Source organism: Xiphophorus maculatus, chromosome 20, assembly GCF_002775205.1.
Source record: "Xiphophorus maculatus strain JP 163 A chromosome 20, X_maculatus-5.0-male, whole genome shotgun sequence".
NCBI classification, from domain to species: Eukaryota; Metazoa; Chordata; class Actinopteri; order Cyprinodontiformes; family Poeciliidae; genus Xiphophorus; species Xiphophorus maculatus.
Genome location: NC_036462.1, coordinates 11,934,752 through 11,952,841, shown reverse-complemented (window position 1 = coordinate 11,952,841; position 18,090 = coordinate 11,934,752). Strand labels below are relative to the sequence as shown.

The window sequence follows — 18,090 nt, the reverse complement described above, 5'->3', positions numbered from 1 at the left end:
CAGAGCTAAATCTGCCCCAAGGGCACAGAAGTTTATGTGGAGTGTTTACTGTCAGAAGAAAGAATTGTCATTCATCCTGAAAAACTTTTACAACTCAACAATGTTTTCACTGAACCCCATGCATTAAACATACAAATGTGCTCTTTGTTTGGGATATTCTTGTTACTCAAATTAGGAATTAACTAGAAAAGGTTTCAGCCTGAACACATCATCTCTAAAGTGACATATTGAGGAGGAAGCATCATGTGGTAGGAGTTTTTTCATCAACAGGGATAGGGGAGCTCATTCAACTTCAGTATATATAGAAAAAATAAACATCACACATGAGAGGGAAGAGACATTTATTGTAGGTTTTTGCTGTCAAACCCATTGAAAGGTAATTATAGTTGTGAACACATTCTCCTGTCCTCAGCACGCCTTGCTTTATTTCAGTAGTATAATACAGATATTTTGTCATCAACTTTTAAAAATCAGCATGGAATGAAACATAGTCACCAGTTACCATACATTTGATCAATTTGTGTTCAGGGTTTACCTCGCCTCCCACTTAATGGCCATTGGCGATAGGCTCCAGATCCCCGCAACTCTGCACACAAACTGGTGTAGCTAAAGGATGGACAATCAATTTTAAAGGGCATACAAAGGATTAGTAAGCCATTGCAAAGTTTGTCAGTTCATTAAACCCTTTAACAACAGAATAATTATTAGTTCTGTTTATATTTTTAAGGAATCATTTGTAATCAAACTAGATGTGTTCAGTGGCATAAAATACTAACAAAGGCACTTTATTTCAATAATGGTTCTTATGGAAATGCTCTCAAAGTGAAGATTTGTCAGTATAATTTACAACTGGACAAATTAGTTCTGACAATGTAATAATTGTTCAACAAGTTCAATTTTCTTTTTAAATGAGACTTAATTTAAAAGTCTTTGTGGATGAATAAGTCTTAGGTTTCAGTTCTCAGTAATTTAAAGAGTTGTATTTTCAGGAATGTGTCTATTTTTACATCAGCTGCTGAGTGCTTGACATGTACATTTTTAACTTAAAAAGAAGGGAGAGTGATAAATTATATGGCACATCTGAGAAGATGCATCATATGAGAAATTATAGTTTCCTTTATGACTTTTTATAGACACAAACTTAATGATTAATAGGCATTAGAGATGCAGATCTTAATCATTTCATTTTAACAGTAGCTTTCTGATGAAAACTGAAAATGCCTGAAATTACTAATACAAACAACATGACAGAATAATTAGTTGCAAGTGGTATTCACCAAATCAGTTCTTGGAAAACCTCTGTTAGCTAAAAGCATGTTGGAGAGCATCTAAGAAGTGTTTTTGCTGTGTTGACACAACCCTGGCCAATATAATCAGTAACAATGCAGCAAGTGGACAGTAATGCTGAAGACAGGAGAGCAAACACTTTTTGCCCAAGAATTTTGAGTGAGATTGGTGTTTATGTGTTTTCATTAAGTGTGTGTGTGTGCGTGTGCGTGTACACGTGAATGACTGAGTGAGACAGAGATGAGGTCAAATCCGAGTCAGCTGGTGCCAAAAACTGGACGGCATGAAGTTTTCCATTTTGTCTGCAAAGAAGCCCAGCGGTGCAAAGAGTGTGCTGAAGAACTGAAAGTAAAGAAAAAGCAACACAAAGCCTTAATTCATCGCACCAAAAAGATCCTCGGATTTTATGTCAAGGAATACCAAAATATATTAAACTTATTATGCATAGATAATCAGGCAAGACTTAGGCTAAAACAGCTCTATTTGTAATGACACTAATGGTCAGACTTCAGAACAGATGAAGTGACAACTACATCTTTATCAACCATTTAAATTCATGCTTCCTGTTCTGTACTTTTAAATAAATAAGTAACGTAACCTAAGTGTTCCTTAACTTTTTTGGTTCTGAAAAAAAAGGCTGAATATGAACAGAGTTAAGGGGTAGGGCCCACATTTTTTAATCAAAGGCAAAGAAATACAAAAAAAAAAAGTCAACATGTGGGGAGCATGTTTCATAATTCAGACTAGGGAAGGGCAAGATAGAAGACCTATATATCATGTTATAATGTCTTTCCCAAGGTATTGTTTTTGACTCATTCATGCATGTTTGAAGAATCCTTGAATCTCCCGTGGCAACCTTTTAGATGTTCCTAAACCCCTGTAAATCCGAGGGGCTCACACAATGTGCTGCCTATTTCCACAGAACTCCACCTTGGAGCTTCAGTCAACAGCTGAGCTTCCACCACACAGAGCACCCCTCCCCAGCACCTCCCCCACTGACTAGTTGGAGCAGCAATTAGCAAACAACTGGTGAAACTGCATCTGCTGAGCTCTTGAGAAAGCTTGCAAAAGGTATCATGGAAAAGCATTGTTGTGATGACGTGTTGAAGGTAGAGTGTCGGAATGCTCTTAAAGAGACAATTTCAAGGCTTCGGATACACCTATGGTGTGAAGTCAAATTTCTAATCAAGTTATGTTTGATATATACACCATTTTCATAGCAGTTGAAGGTAACATATTTGCATGACTGGGCTAAAGAAGGGTACTATGTGTTAAATACATAATAACCCCCTTTAATTCAAAATCCATTCATACTTGTAAAGGGGTCTCTTTATATAAAAGCTGGTTTAGGAATAAAAATGAAAAAGAGAAAAATAAAACTGAGTCCATAAAAGGCCCTGGAAAAGCACTGAACATTTTCTAATAAAATTGCAGTATCTTGAAGAGTTGCTGATGGACGTTGCATTCATGATTAAGCTACGTAAGTTTGATTGATGCGTTTGACACATCAATAATTTAAATAAAACAGTAAATCATCTTGTAAAGCCAATCCAATTTAATAATATAAATTAATTCAACTTATTATGCATGACAGATACCCATAAATAATAAAACCTGCAGACTGTAATACAACTCTGCAGTCATAGCAGCAGCTTTACTAAAATCTGTTTCTCCTCAGAACGCAAAGCTAACCTCTGAATTCCTCAGTTTAACAGTTTCATGCTTTCTAAAAGATCATTACACAAACCAGGCACACTGGGTGTTAAGTAAAACTCTGCCCTCGAGTTTTAACGAAACAAAGCAAAGAGCACGACATGTTCTCTATGGCCTTGTTTCTGTGACGAAGGAAGGCCCAAAGAGTCTATGTAGTCAGACGTAATAAACAAGTCAACCATAAACAAAAGATTACCCCAGGGTACAGAGTGTGGTTAAAAACAGTTAACATTTCTGTAACAAATAACTGTAATAGGAACCCATTCACACATTTATAACCTTTGAAGGTTAGGCTGCCGTGAAGCTTATGGTACTGGCAGACATTGAAGACAGAAGCTGAAAGTCATGTATTTTCAACAAAAAGCCCATAAATTAGCAAAAGATAACTGACTAACTTCTAAATAATTAATTTAAAACATTTAAAATCAATATCAATAGATGTTCGTAATATGACAGAGTTATGCAGTGACAATACTTACTGCTTTGGCAAAAACACCCATGAGCTCAGGAAACTGATGTGTGAGCATGGCCAGCATGGCAGTGAAAGAGCAAAGACCTGCTGTGAAGAGTATGAAGAAGGGAAGCTCTTTCTTTGGGTATACAGACACCTCATGAAAAGCTGGAACAAAAATAAGAGAAAAAGACACCCAGAAAGTTGTTATAAAGGGAAGATAAACCCTTTTAGACCAGGCTGAAGCTGCTGAAACGTACAGGGGAGCAGTTCTCTATCTGCTGTTTCTGTGCATCCTGGGTAGGGGTAAAATAGGTGGCCCTTTTCCAAGGGGTATGGAATTATCCGGAAGGCTGAAATGACAGACACTGGTTATAACAAAGATTTATCCAAGACATTAGGAAAATATGAAAAAAATGTGACAAAGAAAAAAGGACATATTTCATAGAATTAGATAGCAGTAAAACAAGAATACAAAACGTGATACATACTGCCCTCCCAGGTGCAGTGTAGCAGGTTTAAGGCTCCTTCTGCTCTCTTCCAGTGTTGAAGGTGGAAGAAAGCGTATGCTACTGCCTCACTGTCCCCCCTCTTTAAGATGTGCTCTGGAGGCAGAATCAGGCTCTTCATCTCTAACAAGTACTATAAATGGGGAAATAAAAAAAATTATGATAATGTTAAATGTTTGTCTTGCATGGTCTCCAATTCGTTTTGGGGTTTGAGCACAAGTCAGAGTCATATGATGCTTTGCAAAAAAACAATACCTATTGAACATTGCCACATTTTGTCCAAAGCACCAATGTACCTTATTTGTATTTTATGAGATAGACCAACAAAAAGTAATGTGAAGTGGAAATATGAAGTGGAAGGAAAACTATACATCATTTTAAGAAGTTTTACAAGTAAGGAGCTGAAAAGTGTGGCGTATATTTGTATTTGGCCTTTTGTTTTGAGTGCTTCTGGGGAACATCTCTACTAAATTTTAACATATTAAGACTTGAAACTCTGTAAGTTTGTTTTGGTAAAACTGCTTAAGGTCAGTCAGATTGGATACATAATGTCTGTAAATATTAATTCTTAAGAATTGTGACAGATTCATAATTGGATTTAAATCTGTACTTTAACTAGGCTGTCTAAGCAAAATAATATGCTTTGATCTATCCATCGTATTGCAACTCTGGCCATACCTTTGACACAGCCTTAAATCTTTTCCAGCTAACAAAAGATTTAGGTTTTTTTTACCCCATAAGTCTATTTAGCTAAATCCATCTTCTCACTAATTCTACCAATTTTCTCAGAGAAAAAGCCTTCCTACAGCATGATGCCACAATCACCATACATCAAAACATAGACATTTGTTTCAAGAAAACAAAACTGATATAAAAAGGCAGGAGAAAGATAAAGCATTTGGAAACATCACCTATGTATTTTATGTGAACACAGGAAGTGCATGTTTCAACCCAATTGTAAATTAAAGTTGTACAATCTTGTTTTCAAATGAATGCATCAATTTATTTGATGTGGTGTAATATTGTATCTATTTAAAGGGCTTAAACATTTTAAAAATCTGAAATACTTTTGATGTAGTTTCAGTAGTTTATTTTTATTCCACTAATAGTTTCTCAGTCAGTACTTGCCTGAATCAAATTGAGCAACTTGTCCCGCTAAACTCCCTGCAGACTGAAAATATATTTTCATCATGTGAAGTATTTGTGAGGTATTTTTGAGAGCCTTGTTTTGCAATTGTAGAGAGGGGAGAGGTTGGGGTGTTCCCAAGCTCTCTGTTATTGTTTATTTTATGAATGTGTAACATGCCCAGATCAGCCCCCTATTCTTTACCAACTGCAAGTTTGTTCAGTGACTTAGTTTTGAACACTGAGTTGATAACAGCTGACAAAACAGGCAGTCTGCCTGAAATAACAGATGACAAGCTTCTTGAAATACAAGTAAAGGTGTTTTGTTTAATGTTTTTTTTATGTTTTTCTGTCATATATATTAGTTAAATTATGCAATGTTAAGGAAGTCACTATTAGCTGCACAATGATGAACCTGCCACTCTATAATTTACCTCTGTGGTGCCAAGTGTAGCAAGGGAGTCTGCAGAACAAAACCCCTGTGCAAGGCTGGGGGCCCCCTGGGCTGGATTCCCAGGCGGCCAGCATCACAGAGCTCTGGATCTCAGACTGACACTTTGGGAAGGTTGGCCCAGAGTTAATCCTGTCTAATCCCCTCCATGGTCAGAGGCTCAGCCAACCAGCCTGACCATGCTGCTTCACCCTTCGCCCCCTGGATCGCAGCCTGCCCAGTCAGACCAGGCTCATCCTCCTCTTTCTACAACTTCTCTTTTCATTTCTCTCAGTTTGACAGTCACACAAGGTATACAACCTCTCGTGTTCTCTATGCTGTTTTAGTCTTTCACATGGATTTGAAAGAATCAATAAGAATGTGTAGCATGAACATAAGACAGTTTTCAAACATTGCTATGAAATGTTTTTTTGTTGTCTTCATTAAAGCACCGGAAACAAATATGCTCTCCCTCTATTATACATCTGTTTTGTGTTTCAATGACAAATAAAAAAAACCATGGCTTTAAGTAATAATGTTCAAGCATTGCCTAGCATTTGACATGGCAAGCATATACAATTTGAATTACAGCAAAGCCAGACTGCCAAAAAACTATTTGGACTTGCCAAAATATTCCATGACATCAGCATAGCAACTATGCTGATGTCATAAATATCATACATGCCATAAAATCCCATAAATATCATAGAAACAATCTGGGGAAAAAAAATTACCCAAGTACCAAAATTTCACAACAATATCCCATTTATGACATGACCTCATCCTATGTGAATCTTATGCAGGCATTCAGTCTGCACTGACTGTGCATGTTTCTCTGCATGCTGAACTCTTGAACTAATGTCAACCTGGTCTACATTTTGATTCAATCAACTGATTGTACCTTTATCCTAGATAATTAGTTAATCATAAAAGGTGAGTTATTTAGGTGGGTTTGTAAGTAGGATTGGGCGAATCTGGCTTAAATGTAAAGAGCTTTGATCAACATAAACAGAAAAGTGTTGCCTACATTAAATCCATATCTCATTTACAAACATAATACACATACTTAAAATATGAGAAACCCCATAAAAGTCATTAAATTTTCTGAAACTTTGACCCAAATAGCATGTAGTTTTAATTCACCAATAAACATGGTAAGACAGGAAATTGTGTTAAGGCAGATTTTGAAATCTCTTCAATATGAGGAGTTGCTATTCATAAAAAATCGTTCATCAGAAATGTAGGCTGCATTCATCCATTGACAAAAGGTCAAAAAGCATAAAGAAAAATCAATTTAAAAATAAAAATCTATTTTGCATATTTGTGTCTTAAATAACCACTACAAAATAAATTTTGAAACCCACAGACAGAAACAACCCTTTAGAGGAAGGAAGGAGAGGTCAACAAATGCAAAATCTTTCTGTAACATAATCTACTTGAAAAAGAGAAGCAAGTTTTGTTCCCAGCTTTACTTCTGTCTTTATCCATACTGAAGTGTTGTTGATAACAAGCGGAGAGTATACAGCAGACACACAGACCTGCCTCTTCTGTGTTTTAAGATTAACCATTTAGAGAGCCGCTCAGCTGTTCTTCCTCACATGCCATTAGACTTGGTGACACCTTAGTCACACACCCCACCACCACCACCCTGTTCTGAGGTCTGGCTCTTTAGTCCCAGCCGCCTCTTTGATGAAGAGATTGAGTTTCATGTGTTCTCCTTTTATCCTGGGGCACTCATAAGCCCAGAACATGACCCATAAGCCTCTGTCTGATTTTCTTCTGTGGCTCTTTTTGCCTCTGACATACAAGCAACAACGACACCAGCTTTGTAGTTGCTGTATGATTGATGGGCATGCATTTTTGAAACTTGAAATAAAAAAAAAGTAAAACTCATTAGCATACAGCTTTAGCCAATTTTACTACAGGAAGGTAAAATACCAGAAACCTTGTAGATAAATCTGAAACTACATGGCAATATCTATAGCTGCTCCATTTTTGCTGTCAAAATCAAACCTCTTGCATCTTTGTTTCAAACTAACTTAATCCTGTTTCTGTGTCTCAATTTACAAACTGAATAGCCTATTTTGGTGGCAACATGAAAAGTCCATATTTCTAGCTCTGACAAGCAATCTAGATCAGAGAACATTGACCAAAATATAGTGCGATGAAAAACTGCTGTTGAAGTAAACTAGCAAAAAAAAAAAAAAAAAAAAAAAAAAAGGGGGGGGGCGGGGGATTGGATAACCCTGCAAGCTTAAAAATGAATGTGGATTCCCAAATGGAGTTGTAAATGTAAATGTAAAGCAGATCAAGGTAGCAGGGACATGTAGTTGGCTCTGCAACCATTTACAAAACTGTCGAGTTTCCGAAATACCAGTTCATACATTGGCTAAATAGAATCGGCACACAGATGGAAAAAAGAAATGAAGATTAATAGAAGACGACAAGAGGAGGAGAACAAAATAGAAACCGACAAGGGAGAACTTGAGGCAAGATAGAAAACCTGAGAAGAAAAAGGGAAAGCAACTGTGCACGAGGATGACAGCGTTTAGCCACACACCGAATTGTATGTGGCTAAAGATTACGTGTGTGAACTTTTTACTGGCTTTGACACGCCTGAACGAACTCAAACACACTCATCATATATAAACCACTTTGTCCTTCATGAATTTATTCACCACAAGACCTCTTTAAAAACATCTAGTTAGGGCACCAAGCTGATTCTAACCACCAGACGTGTCAACAATCACAACTACAGATGGGCTCTTGGCCAATTTTTTTATCTTTTAGGATACTCTCAAAGGTGAATTTCTTTTTAAGAAATATAATCCAAAAAGAAGTAATGGAATTAAAAATATTTGTTTCTAGTAATCCTGCCATCAGTTGTAATGTATTATATTAGTGTACACCATGCTATACCTAATCAATGAGAACACAGTTATTTAAAAAGATAAAACTTCTATGATGCTTATTAAAAATTTGCATCATTAGGTTTACTAAAACAGCTGTCTTAATTTCCCAGGTCTCTTTAGAAAGGCTGAAAATTAATTAATTTTGTTTCATTGTGAAATCATAAGCACCGTTTGACACCTGGTTACATAAATTCACACCTGGAAATCTATCCAGTATAAACATACTGATGTGTTGAGCAGCCCCACTTGACCATATGAGTGTTGATGCTGTAGCTGGGGGCTGTGCATATCCAACTGCTGGAAATAGGGGAAAGGCATTTACCAGTTTCTTTTCCTTTCAGACATACGGTACATGTGCATGCAAAATGTACCTTTCTTTTCATTTTTGAAAAAAAAAAAGAGAAAAGCCCCTCTAATTTGTTTGCTTTACTTCACAGCAGCTCTGATATTGAAACCAGACCAGGTTGTTATTAAGTCACCTGTGATGCATCCTAAATGGCCACAAAGCTTTTGTAAGCAGTGTTTCCCTGTAAATTAGATCTGAACAGTAAGGACACAAAAATACACTTTGATCAAAATAACAAATGCTAAACTGAAATCATATAAGGCTTTTCTGCTCATACAGTTCACTTGCTTCACATTAGGGCCAGATTCATCTATTCACATGCCGATAAGCAAATTATTAGACAACTTTGAGTTAAGTGTCTTGTACAGGGACACATCAAGAAATCTGAATTCATACCCACAATTTTCAGATTGTGAGATGACTATCATCCCCTCTGAGCCACAGTTGCCACAACAAAAAGGACCCATTCTTTGGTAAATTAGGGCTTTACTCCTACTGTTGGAAAAAAAAAAAAAAACATCAATATCCGTTTATTTGTTAATATAGTTGTTTTAAGTTTAATATAAATTATTTTTGTGGATTATTTTACGCAAGACATGTAATTACGACAAAACAAATGTATTTACATTTGCGTGAGTTTTTCAAGACTCATTGATTTTTAAATCAATTTCAAATGAGTTTTCTAGAAGTGACTAATGTGTGATTAGAGTGTTTTGGATCAGAAACTGAAAGGGGACTACATGTCAGACAGAATAGTTACAAGGCATCTTTTGTAGCTCAAGAGATGAGAACATTTCTACAAAGGGCAGAGTTACAGGTGCACTCATCCATCAGACGTTGCAGACAGCTCAAAACAACACCCTGCCCCCACTTTTCAGTGTTTGCATTTTCATACCATACATTCTTATATGAGAGAGAGGGACCCAGAATTCCGGGTCAAAAAGTAAATGTTGAATGCTCAAATATATCATGATGAAAAGTGTGCTCAGTTTTGGATGAAGATGGGGCAAGGGAAGATAGGAAGATAAGAAAGCAAAATGAGGGTATGTGTTGAGAGGAGAGATGGTGACTCCCACCATCTCTCCTCATCCTCCTTCCCAGGACAGGGGAGGAAGATGAGGATTCTCACTTTAAAACGAAAGTGATGTGAAACACAGGAAGAGTAGCCATTGGATCTCCAAATAAACAAACACAAAGCATGGATCCAAATTATCGTTGTTGTCACTAAGATTCATACAAACTAACACACAGATTCTCTCTCGCTCCTCTTTAGAACACGAGGATGTGTGACTGTGAATGTTTCTGTGATATTTAATCAAAAACATGTAACTGATGTAAGATTTAAAAGAGGCTTTCAGGTAGAATTTCGTGATCCTTCGGTTCAATGTAAAGCCAGCAAAACTAACTACTCTCTTCTGTTATCCTATGATATTTTTTAAACAGTACACTTAAGAAAAGAAAACCATACACCGTTTCAAAGCATTGTTAAGCAAGCATGAAAAAAAAAAAAAAATGAAGAACAGATATGCCAAAGAGTTCAACAAGGCTTGTCTGAACTGAGAATATGCTGAGATTTTAGGTACAATGACCCACACTGACATCTGCTGGTGAGTCAGCAGTATGTCAACATTGTTATCTGCAAACAGTGATCTTGATTGCTTCACTTATTGTTCCATCTGATGATTAAAAAAAATAAATATTGTTATTGAAAATGTTTCAGGTATTTCAAAATATAAAATTGTCAGGGGGTACTTCTTTTTATTTAGGGTTTATAAGTAGGATGAGTTACTAAACTATTAAGTCCAAACCATTATTTTATAGTTAAATATCACATATTACATTGATGTAAAGCTTTCATGAGGTCCATCTTATACTTATTACTGACCTTTGGCACATGTGGATTGAACTCAACAGCTCTGTGTATCGCCTCCACAGCATTCATCTCTGCTGTACTCAGCCCTCGTCTTGATGCTGCTTCTGGAGAAAACCTGAAAAAAAGTCACAGACAGTAGGTTTAAATGATATGGACAGTAGATGATTTACAAGATTAGCAACTACTTAGTTAAGACAAATAGGAACATACTTATCTGAAACTGCCCGTGCTTTCAGCAGTGCAGATGTGTAGCAGATAGTGGCAGATTTTGGCAAACTAATATCTAAAATAAAGCAGAAATAGTTTTGTGGATGTTGTACAATTATTGCGACATCTGAGCTACTTTCTACGACTACTTGCAAAATTTTCAACATTCCGTTTAGTCTTACCATCATATTTTGCGAGGACTGCTTGGACATCAGCGTACGCCTGAAGCTCCAATAGTGCCTCCAAGAGATTTTCATGTATATTTAGCATTCCCAACAATGGGAACTCTTTCATTAACTGAAATGAGATTTTAAATCATATTAGCACTACATATTCTGAAATTTATTTTGTATATATATAAAAAAAATTGGACAGATATGAGTTTGTTTGAGAGAAACTCACATCTCTCATCATTTTTACTGCTTCTTTAATCCGGCCCAGTTTGCGTGCACACATGGCCAGTCTGCGTTTAATGTAAACCAGTAGATTGATATCTTTCCCAGCTGTAGGTTGCAAAGAAGATATATGTAGTATTAAAGAAGTGTTAAAAAATTCGGAACACAAGTAGGATATGTATCAAGTAAACGGAACGAATATAGAAGAAGCTGCTAATTAGCAGAGATCTAAGTTACAGCAATATATAACGGCACAACTCTTTACAGAAATAACGAACCAACTGCAGATTAAAGTCAATACTTTACACATTTGAGATCTGGTGTTGTAAAAGAGCATGCAGAATTTTACATTACACTTAACTACATCCATTACCATATACAATTAGTTTGCTGAGTATCTTCACCAACTTTGTGGACTTGCATTTTAATTGATCAGCTTTTGGATTTCAGGAATCACTGTTCAGTCGTGCCCATCCTTACCAAAACTCAGTGCTTTTCTAAAGAGGCGTTCAGCTTCTGTGATGGTTGTGGCTTCCTCTTCTGCTAGTAGCACGTATGCAGCGGCACATCTGCACATGCACAAAAATGAACAAAAAACACCCAAAACTTTTGAATTTGACAACTAGAAACTACTGTTTTTTGCAGATGTAATCAATGTAAAATGGCATAATTTATAAGAAGGGAAAAAAAAACATATATTAAAGATGATTCATCAGACATGCAAACAAGCTCCTATGACACATCTGTGTGTCTCACAACAACCTTGTACTGTTATTAGTGATAGGTTATCACCAATCAAGTGTTTAAAATGTACACATTTTCTCTTCCATAGCTTTGACAGGTGATTCACAGGTCAAATACTAATGTAAATCCCTAAAAAGTATGGATTTATGTAGTGGTTTTTGAAGTTTAAGTAGCATGATCTGGGACATGATTGGCAGATGTGTAAAAGTAGAACTTACTCATGGTTCATTTCTATGGCCTGGTAAGCAGCTCTGATCCTGGCCTGAGGATTTCTCTCTCTCCATGCCTTCTGCATCACTATGGGGATATAATGAGCTAAGGTTTATTCTCATGGCCCTGAGACCTGCTTTAGAATTATTATTTTTTATAATTTGAGCAGAGAGGGTTATTTAACAATGAGTTAGAAGTAAAGTCTAACAAACCTGCATCCTCTGGCCTTAACTGTTGAGTATCTCCAGTAAAAAAGGTCTGATGATCTTGAGCAGAAAGGTTCATATCGTAGTAGGTCAAAGGTTCCTTCCCTGTCACCCAGGTGTACCTGTAGTATGTATATATTTCATCAGAAATGTAACAAAATAAGTACAATTTCTCACACATTAATAATATATTTAATAAAATGTGGTTTCTGTCATGAATTATATATTTTTAGAAAAATTTTAAAACAGCAGCTAGTTATTGTCATACATACCTGTTGTATTCTGCTCCTCTGAAAAGGTTTAAAGGATTTCTCCAGACCTTGCAATCTACCAAAAGCAGGACAACATGTCAGCACATGGAGTACTAAGATTCCTACTGCTTTTAAATACATGAAGCTCGTATTTACTTACCAGAAACACTGGGTCTGGAATCTGCCTCTCCATTAACTGATGAGAAGAGACCAGTCGATGAGCTGCTCTCCACCCCACCCAGCAGAGGACGCAGGTGGCTCACAGATACTTGCTCAATAAATGACGTGCCATATTTGCGAAAATACCACCACTCAAAAATCTATTCCAAGTAAAAAAAACATTGACGAGAAACAATTACAAAGCAATAGTTATTATAATCGTATGCCATTATAAATGCTAACATTAGAGAGCATGCCAATAATTCTAAATCTTAACAAAGCAAAACAATCAATTAAAAATACTTATGTTTAAATAAATTCAAAAAGACACAAGTAGAAGTTGGTAGATGAGGGGTTAAAGAGAAATAGCAATGTACCAAAATATGTGATAAGAAATTGAACATTTGTGAGTCATTATGTTGACCCGAAAACAAAACTTCATTTTTGGCTTTTCTTAAATAGAGCTTTTTAAACAATTAGAAAATTGTTTAAAAAAATATTGACAAGTGTTTAAAGAGTTAAATTCAGACAGAATAAAATACTTTTATAATTGTTTTGACTAAATGAAACTATCCTAGAACTTTCATTAAGGAATCATGTTTTGAAATTGGAATTTGATTACAGACATGCATCCACAGTAGTTATTAAAAGTCTTGGTCAAGTTAAAAAAAAAGTCGTAAAAATTTAAATGTGGTTCTGTAGATGGGCACACACTCCTTTGTTCACAATTAACCATAACATTCAACACCTGCCAGGATGCAGAAATTTACCATCATTTAAAGTGTTTATGGTCAACCCTAAATAAAGTTCACCTGCTCGGTTTGGTTTTTCTTGATATTTTCTGAAGTTGCATTTTAAAGTCAAAGTCAAGGTCCACTGACAGCTCCCAAAGCACCGCCAGAGTCAATTTGCCCAAAGGTGTCATTGATAAGATATGCACAAAATTATTTTCAAGCTATTAGCACTTTCCACCTGACAAAGGAAGGTGGAAAGACAGTGTGTTCCAGAAAAAAACAAAGTCTTAATCTCTTTAATAGGGTTGTTTCTTTTTATACCCACTAAAGATGTGCAGAACAAAAGCCCTTAGGTTGGCGATGGTGTATCCTTCAGTGAGTGAAAAGTTAGTACCGAGATAGCATAAGTAAAAAGCTTTAATAGTCGAGTTGGAAACTTACAAGGATAAGTCCAGAGATAAGGGAAGAAGTTCCGGTGAGAGCCACGTAGAATTTAGGAGTGAGAGTGTTCAGAAACACTGAAGCTGAAAGACAAACATGAAGTAGAGCAGTCAGATTTGTGCAACCTAAACCACATAAATGTGGTGTTCCGTGCCGTTTCTCAATATGACAATAAATGAAAGTTCAAACATAACTACTTTTTTGCATTTATATGACAATAAAATATCCGCTGTCGCATTTGACGCTATTTAGCTAATTTAACCGACTAATGTAAAGAGCATAATCATAAAATAATGAAATATCCATTAAGAATGGGAAAAATGTTAACTATCACATGATATAATGCAACTAAACAGACAAATTCCGCACAAAAGACCATCTTTGTTCGTGTACAGACCACACAAACAACGAGCTGTCAAAATAACGGCTGCTGAGATAAAAGCTACAAACCCGAAGGCTAACAGCAGCTAGCATCAAACTGCAATAATTTACCTGAAGTAAGAGTTTCCTGCAGTTTCAGCGGACTCCACACGACATATACCATAATCAGCACCATGCCGAACCAAACGAAGCATACGTAAGTCCATGACCAGGAGAGCCAAGACTTCAATTTCTCTAAAAATCCGAGAGATGGGGGATTACTGCCAATGGTGTCCTCCATGTTTCTCCGGATGTCTGTAAACAGTGGCGTCACGTGACCATCGAAGCCAAACTGCTTTTATTTTGTAGTTGCAAAATCAATTTCCGGAAATAAAATAAAATTCTGTAAAACATTTTCAAGTCAATGCCTCTTGTGTGAAGAATTTAATTGAACAAGTTAAAGGGTCATCCAGAAGTTTTGATACACCATGATGGTCATGAATGTAATATCCATTTTGGGCTTCGTGTTTCTTTGTTTTTTTTTAATGAGTTGGAATGATTATAGAACAACCAACTTAAACAAATTTTAAAAACAAGAAATTTGTCACAGAAGTTGGAAATTTCTGTTGATTTTCTTTAATCCACACAATTAAATAACCCCTCTAATATCTGGATAAACTTTGCAGAGGAATCAATGCTTCTGTAGCCATCAACACGATTCTGGAATAAATCTGGATTGATATTTTACCAAGCCAGAATTAGGGCAAAATCTGAAAGTTTTTCTGTAATTTACTGATAAACAGTGAACCAAATATTAATGAGTTTGAATGTATAATTTTACCCTCAGAGAAAACCAACTTCAATGTCTAATTGTCCTCACAATTCTTTTTTTCAGTTCATTGACATTGCTTATTATATGATCACACCAACCCAAAAATGAGGATTTTTTTTTTTATCAAATGATTAATATACTAAAAAAATAAACTAGAAATATTATCACAACTATGGTTGGTTTCACAGATGACATTTACATCATTAGCCTAGTGTTTTTAGACAACTTTTGTAACAACATGAAGCAAAATAACATGTAACTAAAACATTACCTTCTTTTAAACAACCATATATTATCTTTGGTAAAGCCTGAATAATATATTTATAGAAATATATTTACATAATACATTAAATGGAGGAAAGAGTTCATTTTTATTGTATAGAAGAGTCTCTTTTAAAATCAGTTACTTTTTATAGTAAGAACTGACTTACAAAGTATATTATTAACATAGAGTCTGATTTGTAATTTAACTTTATATCAATGCAATATTTAATCATTACACTTTAGTGACTGTTTGAAAGCCAGAAGTTTTAAGAGTAATTCTCAAACCTGATATTCGCTGGACAGTAATCCCTAATACTTGTTGACAACAGTTGTTCATTGTGACTTGCTATACAACTAAAGTCCACAAAGGGGAGCAATTGGACTATGAAACCATTAAACTATAGCGTCTTCAACTGTCTGCAGGTGGAGACAATTCAGTGGTGAATCAATGTTGGTTTTATGCAAGTACTTTAGAAAATAATGTCTACATAAGTGAAAGCTGATTTGTTAATTTCCAAAAATATCTACAATACAATTTGTAAGTTAGTCACACAAAAAGTTTACTAGAAACACAATCTTCATGGATTCATCTTTATTATAAGCCTGAAGCAGCTGTATCTTCTAGTTCCAGAATTTACATAATCAAACATGCATACACTCTTCAGACAAATTGCTACTCTCATTTAGAGATGTGTTGTTGATATCGCATAGTAGCAGTTCTCAACTTAAAGATAGATAGATAGATATACTCACATCACCGAAACATTCAAGAATAAATGTGATTTGTAGGAGTGCATTCTAGTTGGAGGTTACAGTCAGTGAATGACAGAGAACCAGATTTGGTCCTGCTCACTCGTGCCCTTGGGTGTTTTCTGCCTGATGCTGATGGACAAGAACATGCAGGGTTAAAGGCCTGTCATATAAATCAGGTACAATCACTTTAGAGGTGAAAACATGCATGATGCTACTGACAGGGAAGGAATAGTGGGGCAGGAAAAAAAGACGATTCAGAGAGGAAAGGAAAAGGGAGCAAGACGGGTCTGCAAAAGTTATAGCTTGCAATGTCTCGGTGAAAGTATTTTTATGTGAAATCATATTCCTAAATGACTTCTGCTTTGTAACCCAGCCCAGAAATGTAGCTTCAAATTGCATTATATTTTCAGATTTGCACTGCATCACTCATATTGATAAATATCAACACAGGTCCATTACCAGCAGCCTTTAGATGACTGCACATCGAGTTACAAAATTCCTCCCTATAATTTGATCATACTGTACATAACCCTTGAAAAATGTTTATCCATAACCCTTTGTCAAATAGGCCTTTGGTTAACTATTAAATAAATGAAACTGCAAAAGTAATGCATAGTTAACATTGTTATAAACCTGCATACAAGAGCTACTACCTTAGCATATACTGTGGTAGACCCTGTGCACGGTCAGCTAGTGTCCAGCCATGCAGAAGCAATATCCCTCATCATTCTGCACTCACCTGTATACTTAAGGTTCATTTACAATTTCACATCTGGTATCCATCCAGCCATTCTGGACTTCATGTTCTGTTTATGTAGTTTCTTTCTCTTCACTCTCAAAGCTTTTAAGAGTCCTCTAATCATTCATAATTAAACAGGGTTTTCACTTAAATGCACTGCATTTCTTTCTCTCATTATAACTTGAGAGGATGTTTTTTTCCAAGACTTGAAAATACCTGCTTTTCTCTGAATAAAACTGGCCAAAAAATATGTGTTTATGCAGATAGTGCTTATTTTTCAAATGTATTTTATAGTATTTAGGAATACTGACAATGCTTCACATTAGTTCTGCTAAATATCAGTGAAGCATTTTAATGTAACCTAAACAGAAATGTGGATACAATGTGGTTTGAATGACTTGTAAAGTTCAGTTTGAGTTATCTGGTGCGCTGAACAAGTGCATGATTTTTGACTGGCCGTTTGTCAACTGTGCATTTGGTGGTCTCTGCTGATGGAAAAAGTCAAACTTTATGAAACTGCTCCCTGTCTCCCACACTACTTTCTCTCACTGAGTTTATATTACTTGTCTCCATTAAGGGACTCTCCCTCCACAAGTCATTTCTCTCAAAACACTTCATTTTCAGAAAAGGCGTGTTCTTTTTTTTGCATGCTGTTTGACCACATCAGAAGGCAAGCATGCCGCAGAAAAATGACTTCCTTCTTGACAGACTCAGAGTCTAATAAGTAGCATTTCAACATTTTTCTTAATAAATCTATGAGGACAAGCAGATCCCCAGCACTAAAACAAGAACTTAAAAAATCAGCTTAGGTATTATATAGAACCTCTTCTGCTATGCTAAAGCATAAAGACTTTAACACATTTTGTGAAAAATGTAATATATTTCAGACAAGACACTATGGCAGACACCAAACACTGCACATCATCAGAAACACACTCTCCTGGACTTTTGACCAGGAGATAGCAGGATACTGCAAAAGATTTCACTTTTTCAGTGTCCTGTTGTGAGAATGCTTCTCACCAACAGCCCCTGGAAGGCTTATAAGGTAGGAAGGTCAAATGAATGCAGCAAAATATAGGGAAATCCTGCAGGACAAGTAATTTCCATCTTTAGCTGAATCAGGGCTATAGATAACATTTGTTTTCCAGC

The 18,090-nt window shown here is 36.0% G+C and overlaps 1 protein-coding gene across 1 annotated transcript; it reads right to left on the bottom strand.

Annotated features, from left to right (window-relative positions):
• Positions 1-324: 324 nt before the first annotated feature.
• On the bottom strand, positions 325-14,660 carry LOC102235740 (suppressor of tumorigenicity 7 protein-like). The gene is made up of 15 exons (XM_014471092.2): positions 14,486-14,660; positions 13,994-14,076; positions 12,820-12,979; positions 12,681-12,735; positions 12,415-12,530; positions 12,211-12,289; positions 11,729-11,817; positions 11,256-11,356; positions 11,036-11,150; positions 10,857-10,929; positions 10,659-10,761; positions 3,943-4,093; positions 3,712-3,804; positions 3,480-3,619; positions 325-1,629 (listed from the first exon to the last, which is right to left on the bottom strand). The coding sequence occupies exons 1-15, from the start codon at positions 14,652-14,654 to the stop codon at positions 1,534-1,536; spliced, it is 1,623 nt and encodes a 540-aa protein (XP_014326578.1). The 5' UTR covers positions 14,655-14,660; the 3' UTR covers positions 325-1,533.
• Positions 14,661-18,090: the final 3,430 nt, after the last annotated feature.